This window comes from Folsomia candida, unplaced genomic scaffold, assembly GCF_002217175.1.
Source record: "Folsomia candida strain VU population unplaced genomic scaffold, ASM221717v1 Fcan01_Sc018, whole genome shotgun sequence".
Classification (NCBI taxonomy): domain Eukaryota; kingdom Metazoa; phylum Arthropoda; class Collembola; order Entomobryomorpha; family Isotomidae; genus Folsomia; species Folsomia candida.
The window spans coordinates 341,925-358,086 of record NW_019091210.1 but is presented as its reverse complement, the minus strand read 5'-3'; the positions used below and the strand labels follow the sequence as shown (position 1 = coordinate 358,086).

Below are 16,162 nucleotides of genomic sequence, written 5' to 3'. Positions count from 1 at the left end.
TCGAAAAGGTAAAATTAACATGGGCTGCTTCTGTAGACAGTAGTAAATAATTCTGTGTTCCTACGTGGCCGGCAACATTGCCTATGAATAAGTTGTGTAGTGTTCTCTTGCAAAAGCGAGAAAAATACATGGTCAGGCAGCCACCACCAGCGAGCAGGGTTTAGTACCTCTAATTCCTGGTGCTCGATCAAACGTGTTGCTTACAAATGGAATGAGCCTAGTGTCTCACTCAAGAGGGATGAAAAGTAATCAAATTGTCAAAAAAGACACGTGAATATTGTCATGGAAAAGTTTCTAGAAAAATTGATTTCTGAAAAATCAATAACGGTACTAAATTAAACGTTTTTATTTTACTACAAAAGTCCAATAATTGTACATTTTCGGAATAAATATTTTCGCCATGAGCTTAAACATCGTCGGATCCAATGCGGTCCATGTGGACACCGGCTCCATTTCGTCGATTGTCCGTGGTGATGAAAGAGAACTAAAAATTATGGTCACAAGATTATCTACTGTTCATCCAATATTAATAGTCGGAAAAATTCTGAAAGGTTTCGTGGCAGATTGTTTATATTAATTTCCAAGAACCTTATAACCTCTCATTGTCAGAAAAATTCAAAACAATTGAGACTATTAATATTGGCTGAATTAAATATAGTGATGATTTTATGCTTCTAGTACTCTCTAATATTTGCGACATTTTAATAAACTCCAGTAAACAGTAAACAGTAATTTAAATATTTCCTACCTTTGGTGTTTCGTAGCGAATCTTTCTAAAATCGTCGATTAAAGTTATGAAATAAATGTCCAGTAGTGCAGCCATTATCCATTCTGTCGTTACGGATGTGACACGATAAGCCCAACCACCATTTTCCGGAAGCCATTTCAACATTATCTTGTCTAGCAGAAAAAAATAACAAGTAAACGTTAAAAACTTGCATTAGATCGTTTGCCATATTAGAAAAGTACACTACATATCATGTGAAGCGCCAAATTGGCAAATTAGCATAGGCAAAAAATCAACAAATTTGAATATGCATAATTACTATTTCCAGTCTCCACCCAGTTGTTCGTGGCCATAACTCCGGTCATGAAACTTATCAAGAAAAGAGATAAGCACACACATCCAAGCACCATGCGAAACCCTGCTAACGCCTTCGTCCCAAAAAGTGGTACCATTTGGAATGAGATCAGTGCCTTAAATTATCATAAAAATTTCCGAGTTAGTTTTTTAAACGACCACCAAGATTCGAAGAGAATGTTTTTGAAGTACTATTAAGATTTCTTTAATTTTTGAACCGCTACCAAAATTTATTTTATACCCACCTGGAAAATAAAGTAGACCGAGCCCCCACCAAACGCCATCCATGCTCCCACCACGTGTATAAAAATCTGATCCTTTTCATTAAAAATTCCCACAACGCTGGACCCCAAGGCACAAATCATGCCAAAAATTATCCCAATTTTGTTAAATTTTCCTAAATTCGGCGACGACTTGGACGAGTTTTTGCCCTCCGTCTTGATAAAGGTTTCAACCTGTTTGAATCTGACATAGGCCGATAATCCGACTAAAATAAAAATCGGAAAATAAAATATTTCCAAATTCCGGATAAAATTATTCAAAACTTACTCAAAACTCCGGCAATGTTGAGAAGTTGGGCAAATATCAAGCTTTCCTGGGGAATTGCGCCCGTGTCGGAAATGTAAGAGAAGAAAAAGTTAACATGATTTTTCGAGATTGCGACAGAAAATCTGGAAAAAAGTTATTATTTTTATAAATTTTGTAAATTGTCCAGCCTTTTCTGGTGTATTATATTTTATGTATGTTTGCATACGTGATGATAAACGTGAGTGGGAAGATGATCGCTACACCGAGCGGTAACAAGTACAATTTACTACCACCACGAGACCCCATATTTTTAGAAATCTTAAAAAATTAAAAATAAGTATCACTTAAATTTGAGACAAAATTGCCCACCACTTTGACTATGTAACTCTTCCAAACAAAGAAATGAAACTAAACGTGCAAACATTTAAGTCAGACGGGACACAATTCTCTAATCAGCACTTTTAAATGCATAGGGATCATGCATAAAGAATGATCCCTATATGTATTTCGCATGTCAACTATGAGTATGTACAAATTGCCTCTAAACCAATAACATGCTTTCTGCACGCTGTTTATTTGTCGGTCAGGATATGTACATGTGTTGCACTCAGGCAGGACTCCTCAGCTTTTAACCGAAAAAAATGCGTCAATAATGACGAGTGCTGTGCAGTGTCTAAATTGTGACGTATATATTTACCTGTCTTGTACCTTTAATTAATTGGCAAACAATAGTTCCGGAGGATGCAGAAAGTGAATCCGTCCCGTGATGAGGATTTACGTAATTGGTATGATATGAGTCAGGCCACAACTTATCGAGTCACAATTCACTCTAAATTCGGGTTAAGTACTTACTCAACTAAATATGTGACCAAGATATGGACAACTGGGTGACAACTATTTAACTTGTCAGATACATTACCAGGGTTACATAACACTAATTGCGAGACTAAACTTTGTATTATATAAAAGTAAATCAACTGGATAAGTTGATAAAGAAACGGCGTAACTTAGCAAAAAATTTTGTTCCGTAAATTTTTCTCTCGCAGTCTGTGCAAATGTCTGGAAATGTTTATATCTAATTTCTCGGAATTTATGTATCTTACAATTATCCAATGTCAATCTGAATTTAGATAAAATGCAGTTCAATAGGTTTGCAAGATTTATAATTTCAGATAAAATTAGGCACACTGTGAAAATCCGTGTATTGTACGGCGACACACTGTCCCGTCCTGATTTGCTAATTGAAAAATCCAGATAAATTGACGGAACAATACGAATTGATTGGAACACCAGGACAGAGATATGACAAGATAACGCAAATAACTGATCAGAAAAGTCCGTCGCACGTATTACGACATGCATAAATACATACATAAGCAAATTGAAACTTTGTACTTCACATCATAGATGCGCGGACACTCGGTGCCGTCCACAGTGTCAGTGTCACTCATTATGGCCGAGTGTCGGTGGACACAGTGTCAGTGTCAGTGGACAAAGTGTCAGTGCCACTGATTGTGTCCGAGTGTCATAGGACACAGTGTCCATATAACATGGGTGTCAGACACTGGGTGTCGTCCACAGTGTCAGTGTCAGCCACTGTGGCTGAGTGTCAGTGGACACAGTGTCAGTGCCACTGATTTTGTCCGAGTGTCAGTGGACAAAGTGTCAGTGTCTAGCTCAAACGCGCATCTATGCTTCACATATATCAGTCAGGATACAATACGCGGATTTTGCCATATCTGCAAAATTAGCATGGGTGACACAGATTTTGCATTATTCACATTCCACGTTCCGTCTCACTCTCACTCTCCGGCCGGAATATTTTATTATGACGGCACATTTGGTAGAGGAAAATGTGTCATTTTTTTCTATGTATGATAGACATGCACCGAGTACCGAAAAAGTCGACTCGGCCGAGCACCGAGTACTCGGCCATATTTTTGCCGAGTACTCGTTTCTGCTCGTTTGCGAGCACCGAGCACAGCTCGGCAAGCGAGTACCGAGCAAGGCTCGGCTACCGAGTAAATTGTCAAAAAAATCATCAAAAGAATCATTGTTTGCAGAAGATTTAATTACTAGTACCTTTATTTTGAGAACTGGTGGACGGAATCACGTGAAGCTACTGATTCTTCTTCATGTTCCAACATTTCGATTAAAGTTGATTACCGGATAGAATTAACAAATTTCATGAGTGTATTTTTCAAGTAAGTTTGATTTTGATTGCAAAAATTACATGGATAATTTGATGGATAATTTGAACTGCGCGGTGTAAGTACCGGGTAAAGTGGTATTGAATGCATATAAAAATTTAAGAAATACTCGGCCGAGCACGGAAAAATACTCGGCTGAGTCCGAGTAGTGAGATCACGGCCAAAACCTGCCGAGTACTCGGCAGCGCCGAGTACTCGGTGCATGTCTAATGTATGATATAAGGTGTTTCCAGAGTTTACGGAAATAAATGATAAAATGGAATCAAAACACGAGTAATATTTTTTTCATAAATTAATATATTTGTACGAGTCAGTCTCTCGTGCCTAACACACAAAATATTTCAAGACGTCTGCACAACCATTTCATATTACATGAAACATTTTATTGAGACAACTTGTTGTTAGATAGATATATCGTACAATCTATAAATTTCGTATTTTTAATTTACGAACTTTTGCAAAATAAAGAGACGCCCAAATCCAATCTTTAAATGGTTTATATTGTCTTTAAAGAATTTAAAGATTTTGTAAGCATTTTCAAACAAAAATTTTACCAGATCGACTTGTGACAATTGTATAGATAAAATATCGCAAATTATTACATACGGCCCAAAGCATCAAAAATTAACCTGAATCAAGGTTGCATTAATTGACTTAGTTTGCCCATTATCCTAAATATATGCATAAATAAACACATAAATAAAATTGTTAAGTATACATAATCCCCATATTCCCAATACATGCCCGTGCATATGTCCAGCTAACAAGTATAGTTGACTTTAATAAAGTGAAATACGATGTAATAATCTGCAGCATACGCACATATGTACATTTGTACCATACCCATAGCCAACACCAATAACACATACCAATTCTTCATACATAAATCTTCCACTACCTCCACATTTTGTAGATATGTATGTAGGTAGTCCGATTCAAATTATTTAATACCCATCGAAAACACACACACAAACTGTCAATGTTCCCTGCATCGTACATACATATTTACATACATACACAGTACGTAAATACTTACATACATATTTGTACAGGGGTGGTCCATAAATTATGTCACGCAAAGATCACAATTTTTTTAGACCCCCTCCCTCCCCCTTTTATCGTGCCTATGTGTCACATAGGCACGATATCATTGGAGCCTTAGACCCCCCCTCCCTCTTCTCGCGTGACATAATTAATGGACGGTCCCACAGACATGCATTACCTTTTTGCATAAACATACATACATACCTTTATCTTTCACCTTTACAACCACACGATGACTACGCTGCTACACATTTTAATATGTATGTACAAAGCCAACCAAACAAAACTATCCAGTAGTCGTTACCACATATTTACATACACATATTTTCAACTTTGTACCATCTCTTCTAAATTGCATCTCGAGAGAAAAGTATAAAATAAAATCCAAAACCTTCCAATGTTTATCACAAATTAATCCACACGTGCTACATTTCTGTCATTCCCCCCTAAAAATGTCCCCACCGTCACATTTCCTTGCCCGAAATGTTCCAAATCCTTATCCACGGAGGGCAGTCTTACTCGCCACATCAGATCCCACATTCGTGATAAGCCGAACGCTTCAAAATCCTACCAGTGTAACGTGACCCCTTGCACGAAGTCGTTTTACACCCTGGACAATCTGCGAGGTCACATCATCCGCGTGCACAAAAGTGAGAAACGATTCAGGTGCGATTTTGAAGAATGTACGGTCACTTGCAAATCAAAAACCGCGCTAAAAGTTCACAAGGTCACGCACACGGGACAAAAGAATTTCAAGTGCGGTCAACCCAATTGCGGCAAGGCGTACACGACCAAGGGGGCGTTGACCCATCACAACGCCGCCGTCCACGTGGCGGCCCGCCTATTCTGGTGCTACACGTGCTCGAAAGGATTTTTTACCAAGGGAGCATTAGCACGACATGTGAAATACGTCCACGACAATGTGGAGCCCAAGTTTGAGTGTACTTTCTGCGATGCAAAATTTAAGGTTAGCATTTCAAAAATTAGATAACAATTTTAGAAAAAGATTCGCCATAAAGGAAAGTTCTTTTTAGGAAAAACATGGCTTACACAGACACATTGTGTCTCACGTTGGAGAGAAACATTATCCTTGTGGAAAATGCGGAGTCGCATTTGGATCGAGTGGTGCCTTAAGAAGTAAATAGATAAATCATTAATTACATAATTTAAGGTTTCCAAAAATTCAGAAATTTAACCACATCTTCCCCAAATTTAGACCACCAATTCTCCCACCCAACAGATAAGTCTTTCCCGTGCCATTTCTGCTCAAAAACATACAAACGTCAAGGCGATCGACACGCTCACGTCCTCCTGGCTCATCCCACGACTCCCCACGTCCCCTCGGATTGCCCCACGTGCGGAAAAACCTTCCGCAACGGAACTTTCCTCCGAAAACATGTCCGCCTCAACCATGGCGATCGCACCTTTTTCTGCTACTTTTGCCCCAAAGTGGTGAAAAATTATAAGGCCAACTTTGAAACGCACGTGCGTCGCCATACCCTCGAAAAACCGTTCATTTGTCCAAGTGCGGATGGATGCAAGTACTCGACTGGGTCACCGGCCGATCTTATTTCGCATTTAAAGTGTATGCACGCCCCGAAAATGGAGGAGGACATGGAGACCTGTTACTTTTGTGGGGAGAAGGTTCGAAAGCGGGAGTACGATTTGATGTCCCACATGCGCAAACACACGGCCGAGAGAGCTTTTTGTTGTGGGGTTTGTGGCAAAATGTTTAATTCCGTGAGAAAGGTGAAGGGTCACATTGACGAGGTGCACACGAGGGGACGGAGGAGGTGAATTGAGATCATTTTCAGATAATTTTTTTGAAGTATTAGTCTTAAGTTCTTTCAAAATTCTAGCATGTTTAATATGTTCATATATGCAGCATATATGCTAAACTACGTATAATTAAATGTATAAAAATTTAGGTTTAAAATACACCCTGAAATTTTGTACGTGATTATAGACCTAAATATGTAAATACGTGTGAGTGTAGATCTGCAACAAATTCGGGAGTAAAAATCTAACCAGCTAATCCATCAAATTGGCTGCAGAAATATTTATTGAAATGTATAAAACTATGAAACAATGTTTAAATAGTTATTTTGCTATGTAGCTTATGGGATAAATAATACAAAAAAATAGTAATTATTTTTGTACCTGATACTGACCCATGGGAACTCTGTGCGATTCTTCAACCGAGAGGGGCGATGTATGAAAAGCTCACCCAGATACCACGTAGGCTCATTCCATTTGTAAGCAACACGTTTGATCGAGGAATTAGAGGTACTAAACCCTGCTCGCTGGTGGTGGCTGCCTGACCATGTATTTTTCTCGCTTTTGCAAGAGAACACTACACAACTTATTCATAGGCAATGTTGCCGGCCACGTAGGAACACAGAATTATTTACTACTGTCTACAGAAGCAGCCCATGTTAATTTTACCTTTTCGAAAAATCGCCATAACTCCAAGACGGACAAAAATCGCATGGGGTTTTAAACTTTTTTGTTTCCTCAGGCCCAAAGGCATCGATTGGCTTATCTCTCAATGAGCGATTCTTGTCCGTCTTCTCGATAATCGAGTTTTTCAATACATTTTAAATTTCTGATTTTTTCGAATTTGTGAATTTTTTAAAATTTTTCCTATCAATGAATGATCAATGAATAAAATCTGCAAATGTAACCTACCCCTTTGAACCAACACTTTGGCGACGAAAGCATTTTCAATGCATTTGCAAATTTTCTTTTGACTGCTATATCTTTGCGAAAAAAATTAATTTTTAAATTTTGATTGTTATGATATGTTTTATTTGATATTATGCATCTATGATAAGATTGTGGACAAGATATCAAATATGGGTGCGACGACGATCGTGTGGGTTCAGATGGAATGAGCCCGTAACAAAAAATTCAATATCCCAATCCAGTGGATGATTGGGTTTATTTTTGCTGGGAATTGAAAGGTGACAACGTGTACAATATGTGTGCCAATTTTGTTCAACTCCATCACCACAAACAATGCAGAAAACAAGGGATTTCGGTGGAACTAGATTTCGGGCTGGCGGAAGAAAAAAGGTTATTTGGTTGGGAGCGCGGAGGGCTACACTAAATATTATTTAACACCAGTTTGTTTTTATTTTGACGTACAACTTACACAATTTCGTTCCTTGAATTTAGGAAATTGAATAATTTTAACGTCAAAATAGAAATAAACGGGTTGGTGGTAAATCGTCGTCGGAAGTTTGGTAGCGGACAAGTCGAGGGAAGAACAACTCACTGGAGGACAAATAAATAAAGAGGACAACTCGAAGAAGAATATTTGGTCGAAAATATGGAATTGTTTTTTAGCTTTAAAATTTACACTCAAATTAAATTGTGTATAAGATTGTCAAAAATTAGGTTTCTTGTCTTTTTGAAAATTTCCATGCGTTAGTCCATCTACGCTTTAAGCATGGGACATCGGTATATGTTGGAGCAAAAGCAGTTGAACATTGTGCGATAAGCGCCTGAATAATAAGTTCTTCTTTGACTTATCTACAGCGTCACTATGTCTTTTATCGACATACGTAACTCTACCTAACAACTTAAGTTCGTAGGTAAAATGCTAAGTAGCATTTTAATGCAACACGTTTTACAAAGTCATTTAATTCGAGCGTCTGATAATTTTCAACCAGATTCAATAGCCGCCGATTTAGTTGAATTTGTACCGTTTAGCTGCGGGAGGGTTGCTAGAAATTTTGACACTCGACCGTGACGTTACCACGGTGAAGTGCTCCTCACTTGAAAAAACTTCAGTAGTCTGTAAGGGGGGATATGAGAGCTTTCACACAAAATTCTGAAACGTCTGTTTCAATTTTCTGGCGAATTATTTGTTCAAGCTCTATTGCTTTTTACCCTATTATGCACACTCCAAATAATGCTCTAAAATAAAATTGGATTCGACGAAAATGTCCTACTACGACACTTTTCGCCCCCACGAGTTACCCTACTACAAGTTGTCCAACTACCACCCTACCCGCCTTCGAGTTATCCAACGATGATTTACCCGTAACCCAAATAAACTAGTATTAAATAATATTTTATTATTGTTGCCCTGCGCGGCGCGATCGACAAATCACGCCTCTTCTCCTCCGCCAGCCCGAAATCTAGTTCCACCGAAATCCCTTGTTTTCTAATTTCTGCATTATTTGTGGTGATGTAATTCTTAAAAAAATTGACATACATATTGTACACATTGTCAACTTTCAATTCCCAGCCCAATAAACCCGATCCCTCACTAAATTAGACTAAAAATCGTTATCAACATATCGTGCACACAGGCAAGCAAACGTGTTTAATGAGATTCACCCCTTAATAATAGGTCACAGAGGTGAAATATCGAAAAATAATTTAGGGAAAATAATTTTCTATCAATATTTTCTAAATTGTGGCAAAGTTTAAAATTTTTTACGTGGTATCTGGGTGAGCTTTTCATGCATCGCCCCTCTCGGTTGAAGAATCGCACAGAGTGCCCATGGGTCAGTATGTAGAACACAAATAATACATTGTTACTAATCCATCAATAAATTGCAGACACTTCTTAATAGAATTTAGTTTATGAATTTTATAGGGTTTATATTTATGTAATAACGAAAATATCTAAAAAAAATATGCAAATTTCAATCTAAGTCCCTTTTTGTTCTTTCTAATCAACACAGCTACATACTATCAATTCTAAGTTTAATAACGTGAAAAAACATGCATGAAATGATCGTTGCATAGCATATGTACATTACAAATACTTTCACACATACATATTTAAATACTTATGTACCTACATACGTGGGTGTTTTATTATTAATTTTCAAAAGGTATGTTCCGCACTGTTTCTGACCAAACTTTTGATGAAATAACAAACTTCAAATACTTTTAGGATGCTGTGATTTTTTTCAGTTCTGTAGGTTAACATTAACACTAGCAATAACTCATTAAAATTTACCTCGAAAATATGCCAAAATTTACGACTTGATTTCATTATCATCCGAAAACCGTTTTCCCCTGATGTTTTTCTTTAAGTTTCGAAACGAATAATAATCACTAAGGGACAAGTCTGGCCTGCACGGGGCGTGGTTTGTGCAGGTAAAGCGATTTTCGTCTGCACTAACCCTCGCAAAAAGCCAGGTATTAGGTGGCGCGTTGTCGTCTAAAAAAAGGCCAACTCTTTATTTTGACCCCACGTTTCTTTTCAACCGGAGGACGCAGCTCCTCCGGGGTTCCTGCATACACGGCCCCATTTATTGCAGTATTTCCAGCAATAAATTTTATAAGGAGGGGACCTTTGGTATCCTTGAAAATGGTCATCATCAATTTTTTTGTTAGATTTTTGCACTTTTCAATTCACGGGCGGTGGCAACCCCTCGTGCTTCCAATGAGGGAATTATTATTTGGTCACCGGGTCATAATAGTAAACCCAAGTACCATATGCAGCTAATAAAATATTGAGCAGGTTCCAGTTTTCATTTAATAGGTTAAAATTTGCATTGCAAAAGTCGACTCGATCCTGTTTGTGAGATGCTGAAAGCAATTTTGGTACCCAACGGACGGAAACCATTTTCATACCTAAGTCTTCAGTTAACATGGAACAAATTGCTGGTTTTGGAACACCCATCTCATCTTCTAAATAGGACAGTTTCAATCGCAGATCTCTCATTATTTGTTCCTCTAGTTTCTGGAGCCTTTCTGTGGAAGAAACGGATTTTGAGCGTCCTGGCGACTTTTTGCCCGAGACCTCGTTTCGCCATCATTAAAAATTATTGACCCAATTGAATTTGTGTTTTGTGTTGGGCAGTTTTCATTGTATATTTTAAGCATTCAACCATAAATCTGCGACACGTATTGCCCATCCAGCATTAAAAATTAAATCACACTACGATATTTAATTTGCAAATCTAGCATTTTTTCCGTCGAGGTAAAGTTTGCCGATTTATTGCTAGTGTTTATGTTAATCCACAGAGTTGAAAAAAATCACAGCCTCCTAAATGTATTTGAAGTTTGTTATTTCATCAAAATTTTGGTCAGAAACAGTGCGGAACATACCTTTTGAAAATTAATAATAAAACACCTACGTACATATACACTTTTACAAAGTGGAACTAAGATTATCCAATGTGTCAAACACCGTTCACATTGTACAGTCCGAATTAAGTATTATTAACACCCCCGTCATACATACATACATACGTACGTACACGTACCTATTTACATAGGTACAAAATGGGGGAGACTGAAAAAAGGTGAAAAAGATGCCACGACTCGAAGGCGACGAAAGTTGATTAGGTTTAAATATATTGGCCGTCCTCAGACATACGAAAAAATCGTCGCTTCGAATTTCGCTTTGTTTTTCGCTTATCGATAGCATGGCTAAAATTATGATATTTTCAAAATTTTGTTCCGATTGGAGCTAACCGACCTTAACCTCACTTCTGAGTTGAGTTTCTGGTCGCTTACCCCAGAGCTCGCTTATCAGGAAGTAAGCGAAAAACTAAGCGAAATTCGAAGCGACGATTTTTTCGTGTCTGAGGAGGCCCATTATCAGTTGGATTGGATACCTTTTGCGCTGTGCTGGCCGTTTACATATGTATGTACATATATTGCTTCTTCTAAATTAGGATATGTACAAAATGATCACAACCTCTTTCTGAGCATACATTTCTGCATTAAATTGAATAAGATACATTTCTCCGAATGTACCTACATAAATACATAGGCATATTCCTGTATACATAAGGGTTTCGTGAAGGTATATCCTTATATATTAATACATTTACATATACATTATATATTATCTATATTTTAATTATCTTTAATACATATAATACATATATTAATACATATGTATCTACATATGTATGTACATACGTATGTGTACATTCACTTTGGTTCACTTTAAGTATTTTTACCACGTCGTCTAGATCGTTACTTCCAATCTCTTCACATACATATGCACATAAGTTATTTCTAAACTAAATCTCTTTGAGAAGGGTTCACGTATATAAATATATATAAAACCTTTACCTTTAGAGAAATTTCAGGCACAAGTACAATATTTCCAGCGTGACTTGAGCTAATAATTCCTCCAAAAAAATGTCCCCAATCCGACCCACCATCGAATTCGCCCGTCCCCACTGTCCAAAATCCTTCCCAACGTAAAGAGGAGCTAATAGTCACATCGGATTTCACATTCGGAAAAAATCTCCATCCTCAAAATCCCACCAGTGCAACGTGACCCCTTGTACCAAGTCATTCAACACACCCAAAAATCTGCGCGATCACATTAACCGTGTCCACAATAGTTGGAAACGATTCAGTTGCGATTTTCAAAACTGTGCGGTCACGTGCAAATCAAAAACCGGGATTAAGGCTCATAAATTGACCCACACGCGAGAAAAGAATTTTAAGTGCGGTCAACCCAATTGCGACAAAGCGTACACGACGCAGGGCGCGTTGACCCATCACCATGCCGCTGTCCACGTGGCGGCCCGCCTGTTCAAGTGCCCCACGTGTTCGAAAGGATTTTTTACCAAGCCAGGATTAAGACAACACGTTAGAGACGTACATGAAACTGTAGAGGCTAAATTTGAGTGTTCCTTATGCCCAGCGAAATTCAAGGTACTACATAAAATTAGCTCCAGAAATAAATATTGCCTTAAGGAAATTGAAACGGTATATTTTTTTTTTTAATTTTCAATTTTTATTTAAGGAAAAGAATGTTTTATATACCAACATTATTTCTCACATTGGGGAGAAACCGTATTCTTGTGGAACATGTTCAGCCGGATTTAGGACGAGTGATTCGTTAAAATGTGACGTGAATCTTTTTTAGTTAATTTCAAGTTTCCGAATATTTATATGCTTCAGAAATTTAACACATTTTTTTCAAAAATATAATTAGCCCATCAATACTCCCATCGAGCAGACAACACGTTCTCATGCCAATTTTGCTCCAAAACGTATTTATAAACGAGCAGGCGATCGGCGCATGCATATCCAATTGGCTCAATCGCACATTTTTCTGCTACTTTTGCCCCAAAGTGGTGAAAAATTACAAGGCCAACTTTGAAATACACGTGCGTCGCCATACGCTCGAAAAACCGTTCGTTTGTACCGAGTGCAAGTATTCAACCGGGTCGCCATCATGTCTCGTATCGCATGTGAGATGGATGCACCCCCCAATTAGCGAGGAGACTTGCCACTTTTGCGGGGAGAAGGTTCGAAGGCTGGATTTGATGTCCCACATTAGAAAACACACAGCCGAGAAAGCATTTTGCTGTGGGGTTTGTGGCAAAATGTTTAATTCGGTGGGGAAGGTGAAAGGTCACATTGACGAGGTGCATTCGAGGGGACGGAGGGCAAAATGAGGTCAATTTTATATGGTATATTTACAATTTTTAATTTTCTTTCAAAATTCTCACATTTTTCTATGCTGAGGTGTATGTTTGCTCCTATAATACCAATGTAAAAAGTTATTTATTACATAATATGTAATAAATAATATATAATATAATAAGTATATATAATAGATATTATTATATATACTTGTCGCAAAAAGTTAAAATATTTAGATTTTGAAATGTACCCCGAAATTTTGTATGTGATCTCATTGCACGAGCAACAAATTCGGGCAACCATTTGACCCGTCTAATTGGCTGGAGAAATAAAGACATAAAACTATGAAACAGTATTTAAATGGCTATTTTATTATGCAACTTATGGGATACACATTTTAATGCAAATTAGGTAGGAGTCCACACTGGGTTAAGCTATTCTTCACTGTATTTGTAAGCATATAGAACCTTATAGGATTTAATGTCCAACTTCTAAGCTTTAAAATAATGTATTATGTTAGATGATAACTTCAAGTACGGAACCGAATTACTCTCCGACAGTGCAGATTTCTATTTTTACGACTCTTCTAGCTTTGAGTACTACCATACGAATGGGACGATCAGATATATTTTTGTGATTAGCAGTTTTTTGTACCTCAGTAGTGCATACAAAATTTTCGGTTTTTGAATTATTTGGTTTTTAAAATTGCTACAGCGCAATTTCTTGGAGCGCGTAACCACTTTTTCGAGGTAGTCAAGATAGTGGCGGACAGCTTCTTCTAGTTGCTCCAGGGTTTTTGATCCCATAGGGATATCGACTTCTGGTTTTCGGATCTTGGTAGATGGATGTATGTGCTACACGACCTCGGTCATTTCGAATTTGGGGCAACCTGATATCCCATAGATATATGAGAACGCAAAAATTCCGGATACTTATGGAACACCCCATAGTACTGCCAACCTCACACAACCCCACCTTCTGCGATGAGAAATAGGTGACTTAATAATTTGCACAGAATCCTACATCCATACTTCCGTCCGACGGGAAAGAAAGGGTCCACTCGTGGACCCAAAATACCTTTGGTGGTTGACACTTAAAATGTTAAAATTATAAAGTTTTCAAATCGGTAACAGGAAGATTACTACACAGGATTACTATGTAGTACATAAATGTTTTTCAAAATAATGTTTTTTTAATTCCAATTTGACTTACTTAACCGATAAGAGACATAAAACATAAGTAAATAATTTTGCTGATTAGAAAATCTACGCGTAATATTTAAAAAAATATTAATCAAAGTTGATATGTACATACATCCAGTTTGATAATTTCACAAAGAGTATTTTTTCATTCACAGAATTAAGTGAACAAAATAAACAAATGTTTAATACTTAGTTCCTACATAGAACTTGAATTACCTTAAATATGCAAATGTCTACACAAACCTAACCACCGCTTTTGTATGCATTCTGCCAGCATACATATGTATTTACCAGACTGCGGGTATGTATGTACTAGCGTATAAGCCCGTCTCCCGCCGGGCGATTGAAAATTATGAGCTGGAAATATCTGTCGGCAACGGAAGTGAAAGAACATTTTCCGCAACGCAAGGGAGAGTAAAGAAAGTCAAGTTTCGAATGGCGCGAGAATTAAAAACAAATTTAATTAAAAAAATTCAATGTCTGACTCAACCGGACAACCGGTGACAACCACTCCCAGATAAGCACCATCAGACAACCACTCCCAGATAAGCACCATTAGACAACCACTCCCAGATAAGCACCATCAGACAACCACTCCCAGATAAGCAGCATCAGACAACCACTCCCAGATAAGCACCATCAGACAACCACTCCCAGATAAGCACCATCAGACAACCACTCCCAGATAAGCACCATCAGATAACCGCACCTAGATAACTAACATCTGACTCCAAATTTTTGAATTTTGAATTTATTTTGAATTGTCGCGCCATCCGAAACTTAACTTTCTCCACTTTCACTTCCGTCACGGACAAATTACTTTCACTTCCGTTGCCAACAAACATTTCCAGCTTATAATATAGATTTATAACTTTTTCATACCGAATCAGATCTCGTATACTGACATCTCATCTAAGCACGATCGCAAAAATTGAACATAGTTTTCCATATTTTGGGGTTTTAGTACATAGATATTGCATATTTTCACACATATCTTGAGGATTTTTGGTACATATACATATTTTCCTGCATATTTCTAGTATTTTTCTAAATATAAATATTTTAGTAGATCGTTCGAAGATTTTAATGGGAAAATATTTTTCTTCATTCAGAAATTAAGGTTTCCTCAAAATTATATTTTGAGTAAGAATTATAGGATTCGACAAAGGAATCCGCCAAGTATTTCAAAAGTGAAAATTATCTCTTACATTATGTTCCCCCATATGAAAATACTATGATTTGACCAAAATTTAGGGGGTCAAAATTTTCCCCGGGGGGTGGGGGCATTATTGGATTTGAAAATGATGAAAAGTCGGCGCAAAATATCGCTGGAACGGGTGGATGAAAATTCAAAATTATTTTTTTGTTACACTCTTTGGATCAATACCCCCAGGTGTTTTTCGAATTACGTTCAAATTCCAACTTTCAGGGGTTTTCCACAACGACGCAAAAATGACATAAAAATTATTATTTCTAGATCACCCAAAAAGTATGGCGAAATGATCGTTGGCTAGATTTGCCTCAATCTTTGATATCGTTTAGATTTTTTGCAGTCAAACAAAAGTTAAATTACCCAAAAAGTCGAAATTGGCCAGCGTGACCTTTTTCCGGGGGCTGAAAGGTCACAATGTCAAAGGTCACGGAGCAACATAAATGGGGTATCATTGGAAAGGTCTTGACGAGTGGATTTAGAATATATATACTTTATGGGGTCTGGGACCACCCGCTGCAAG

The 16,162-nt window shown here is 37.6% G+C and overlaps 1 protein-coding gene across 2 annotated transcripts; it reads right to left on the bottom strand.

Annotated features, from left to right (window-relative positions):
* Nucleotides 1-322: 322 nt before the first annotated feature.
* Nucleotides 323-2,469, bottom strand: LOC110857209 (DNA damage-regulated autophagy modulator protein 2). 2 transcript variants are annotated; one of them, XM_022105818.2, is made up of 7 exons: nucleotides 2,318-2,469; nucleotides 1,836-1,927; nucleotides 1,631-1,752; nucleotides 1,327-1,568; nucleotides 1,047-1,197; nucleotides 749-900; nucleotides 323-484 (listed from the first exon to the last, which is right to left on the bottom strand). In XM_022105818.2, exons 2-7 carry the CDS (start codon nucleotides 1,913-1,915, stop codon nucleotides 407-409), a joined length of 825 nt encoding a protein of 274 aa, XP_021961510.1. In that variant the 5' UTR covers nucleotides 1,916-1,927; nucleotides 2,318-2,469; the 3' UTR covers nucleotides 323-406. The 2 variants fall into 2 exon arrangements, with proteins under 2 accessions (XP_021961510.1, XP_021961513.1); XM_022105821.2 differs by having other exon boundaries at nucleotides 2,307-2,464.
* Nucleotides 2,470-16,162: the final 13,693 nt, after the last annotated feature.

What these genes read in the sequence shown, in the direction of transcription:
- LOC110857209 (XM_022105818.2), bottom strand. Translation starts at nt 1,915, where the DNA reads ATGGGGTCTCGTGGTGGTAGTAAATTGTACTTGTTACCGCTCGGTGTA. An exon ending in CCACTCACGTTTATCATCAC is followed by an intron (nt 1,753 to 1,835) that starts GTATGCAAACAT and finishes ACTTTTTTCCAG; the next exon opens with ATTTTCTGTCGCAATCTCGA. An exon ending in CTGGGTGGAGACTGGAAATA is followed by an intron (nt 901 to 1,046) that starts GTAATTATGCAT and finishes TTTTTCTGCTAG; the next exon opens with ACAAGATAATGTTGAAATGG.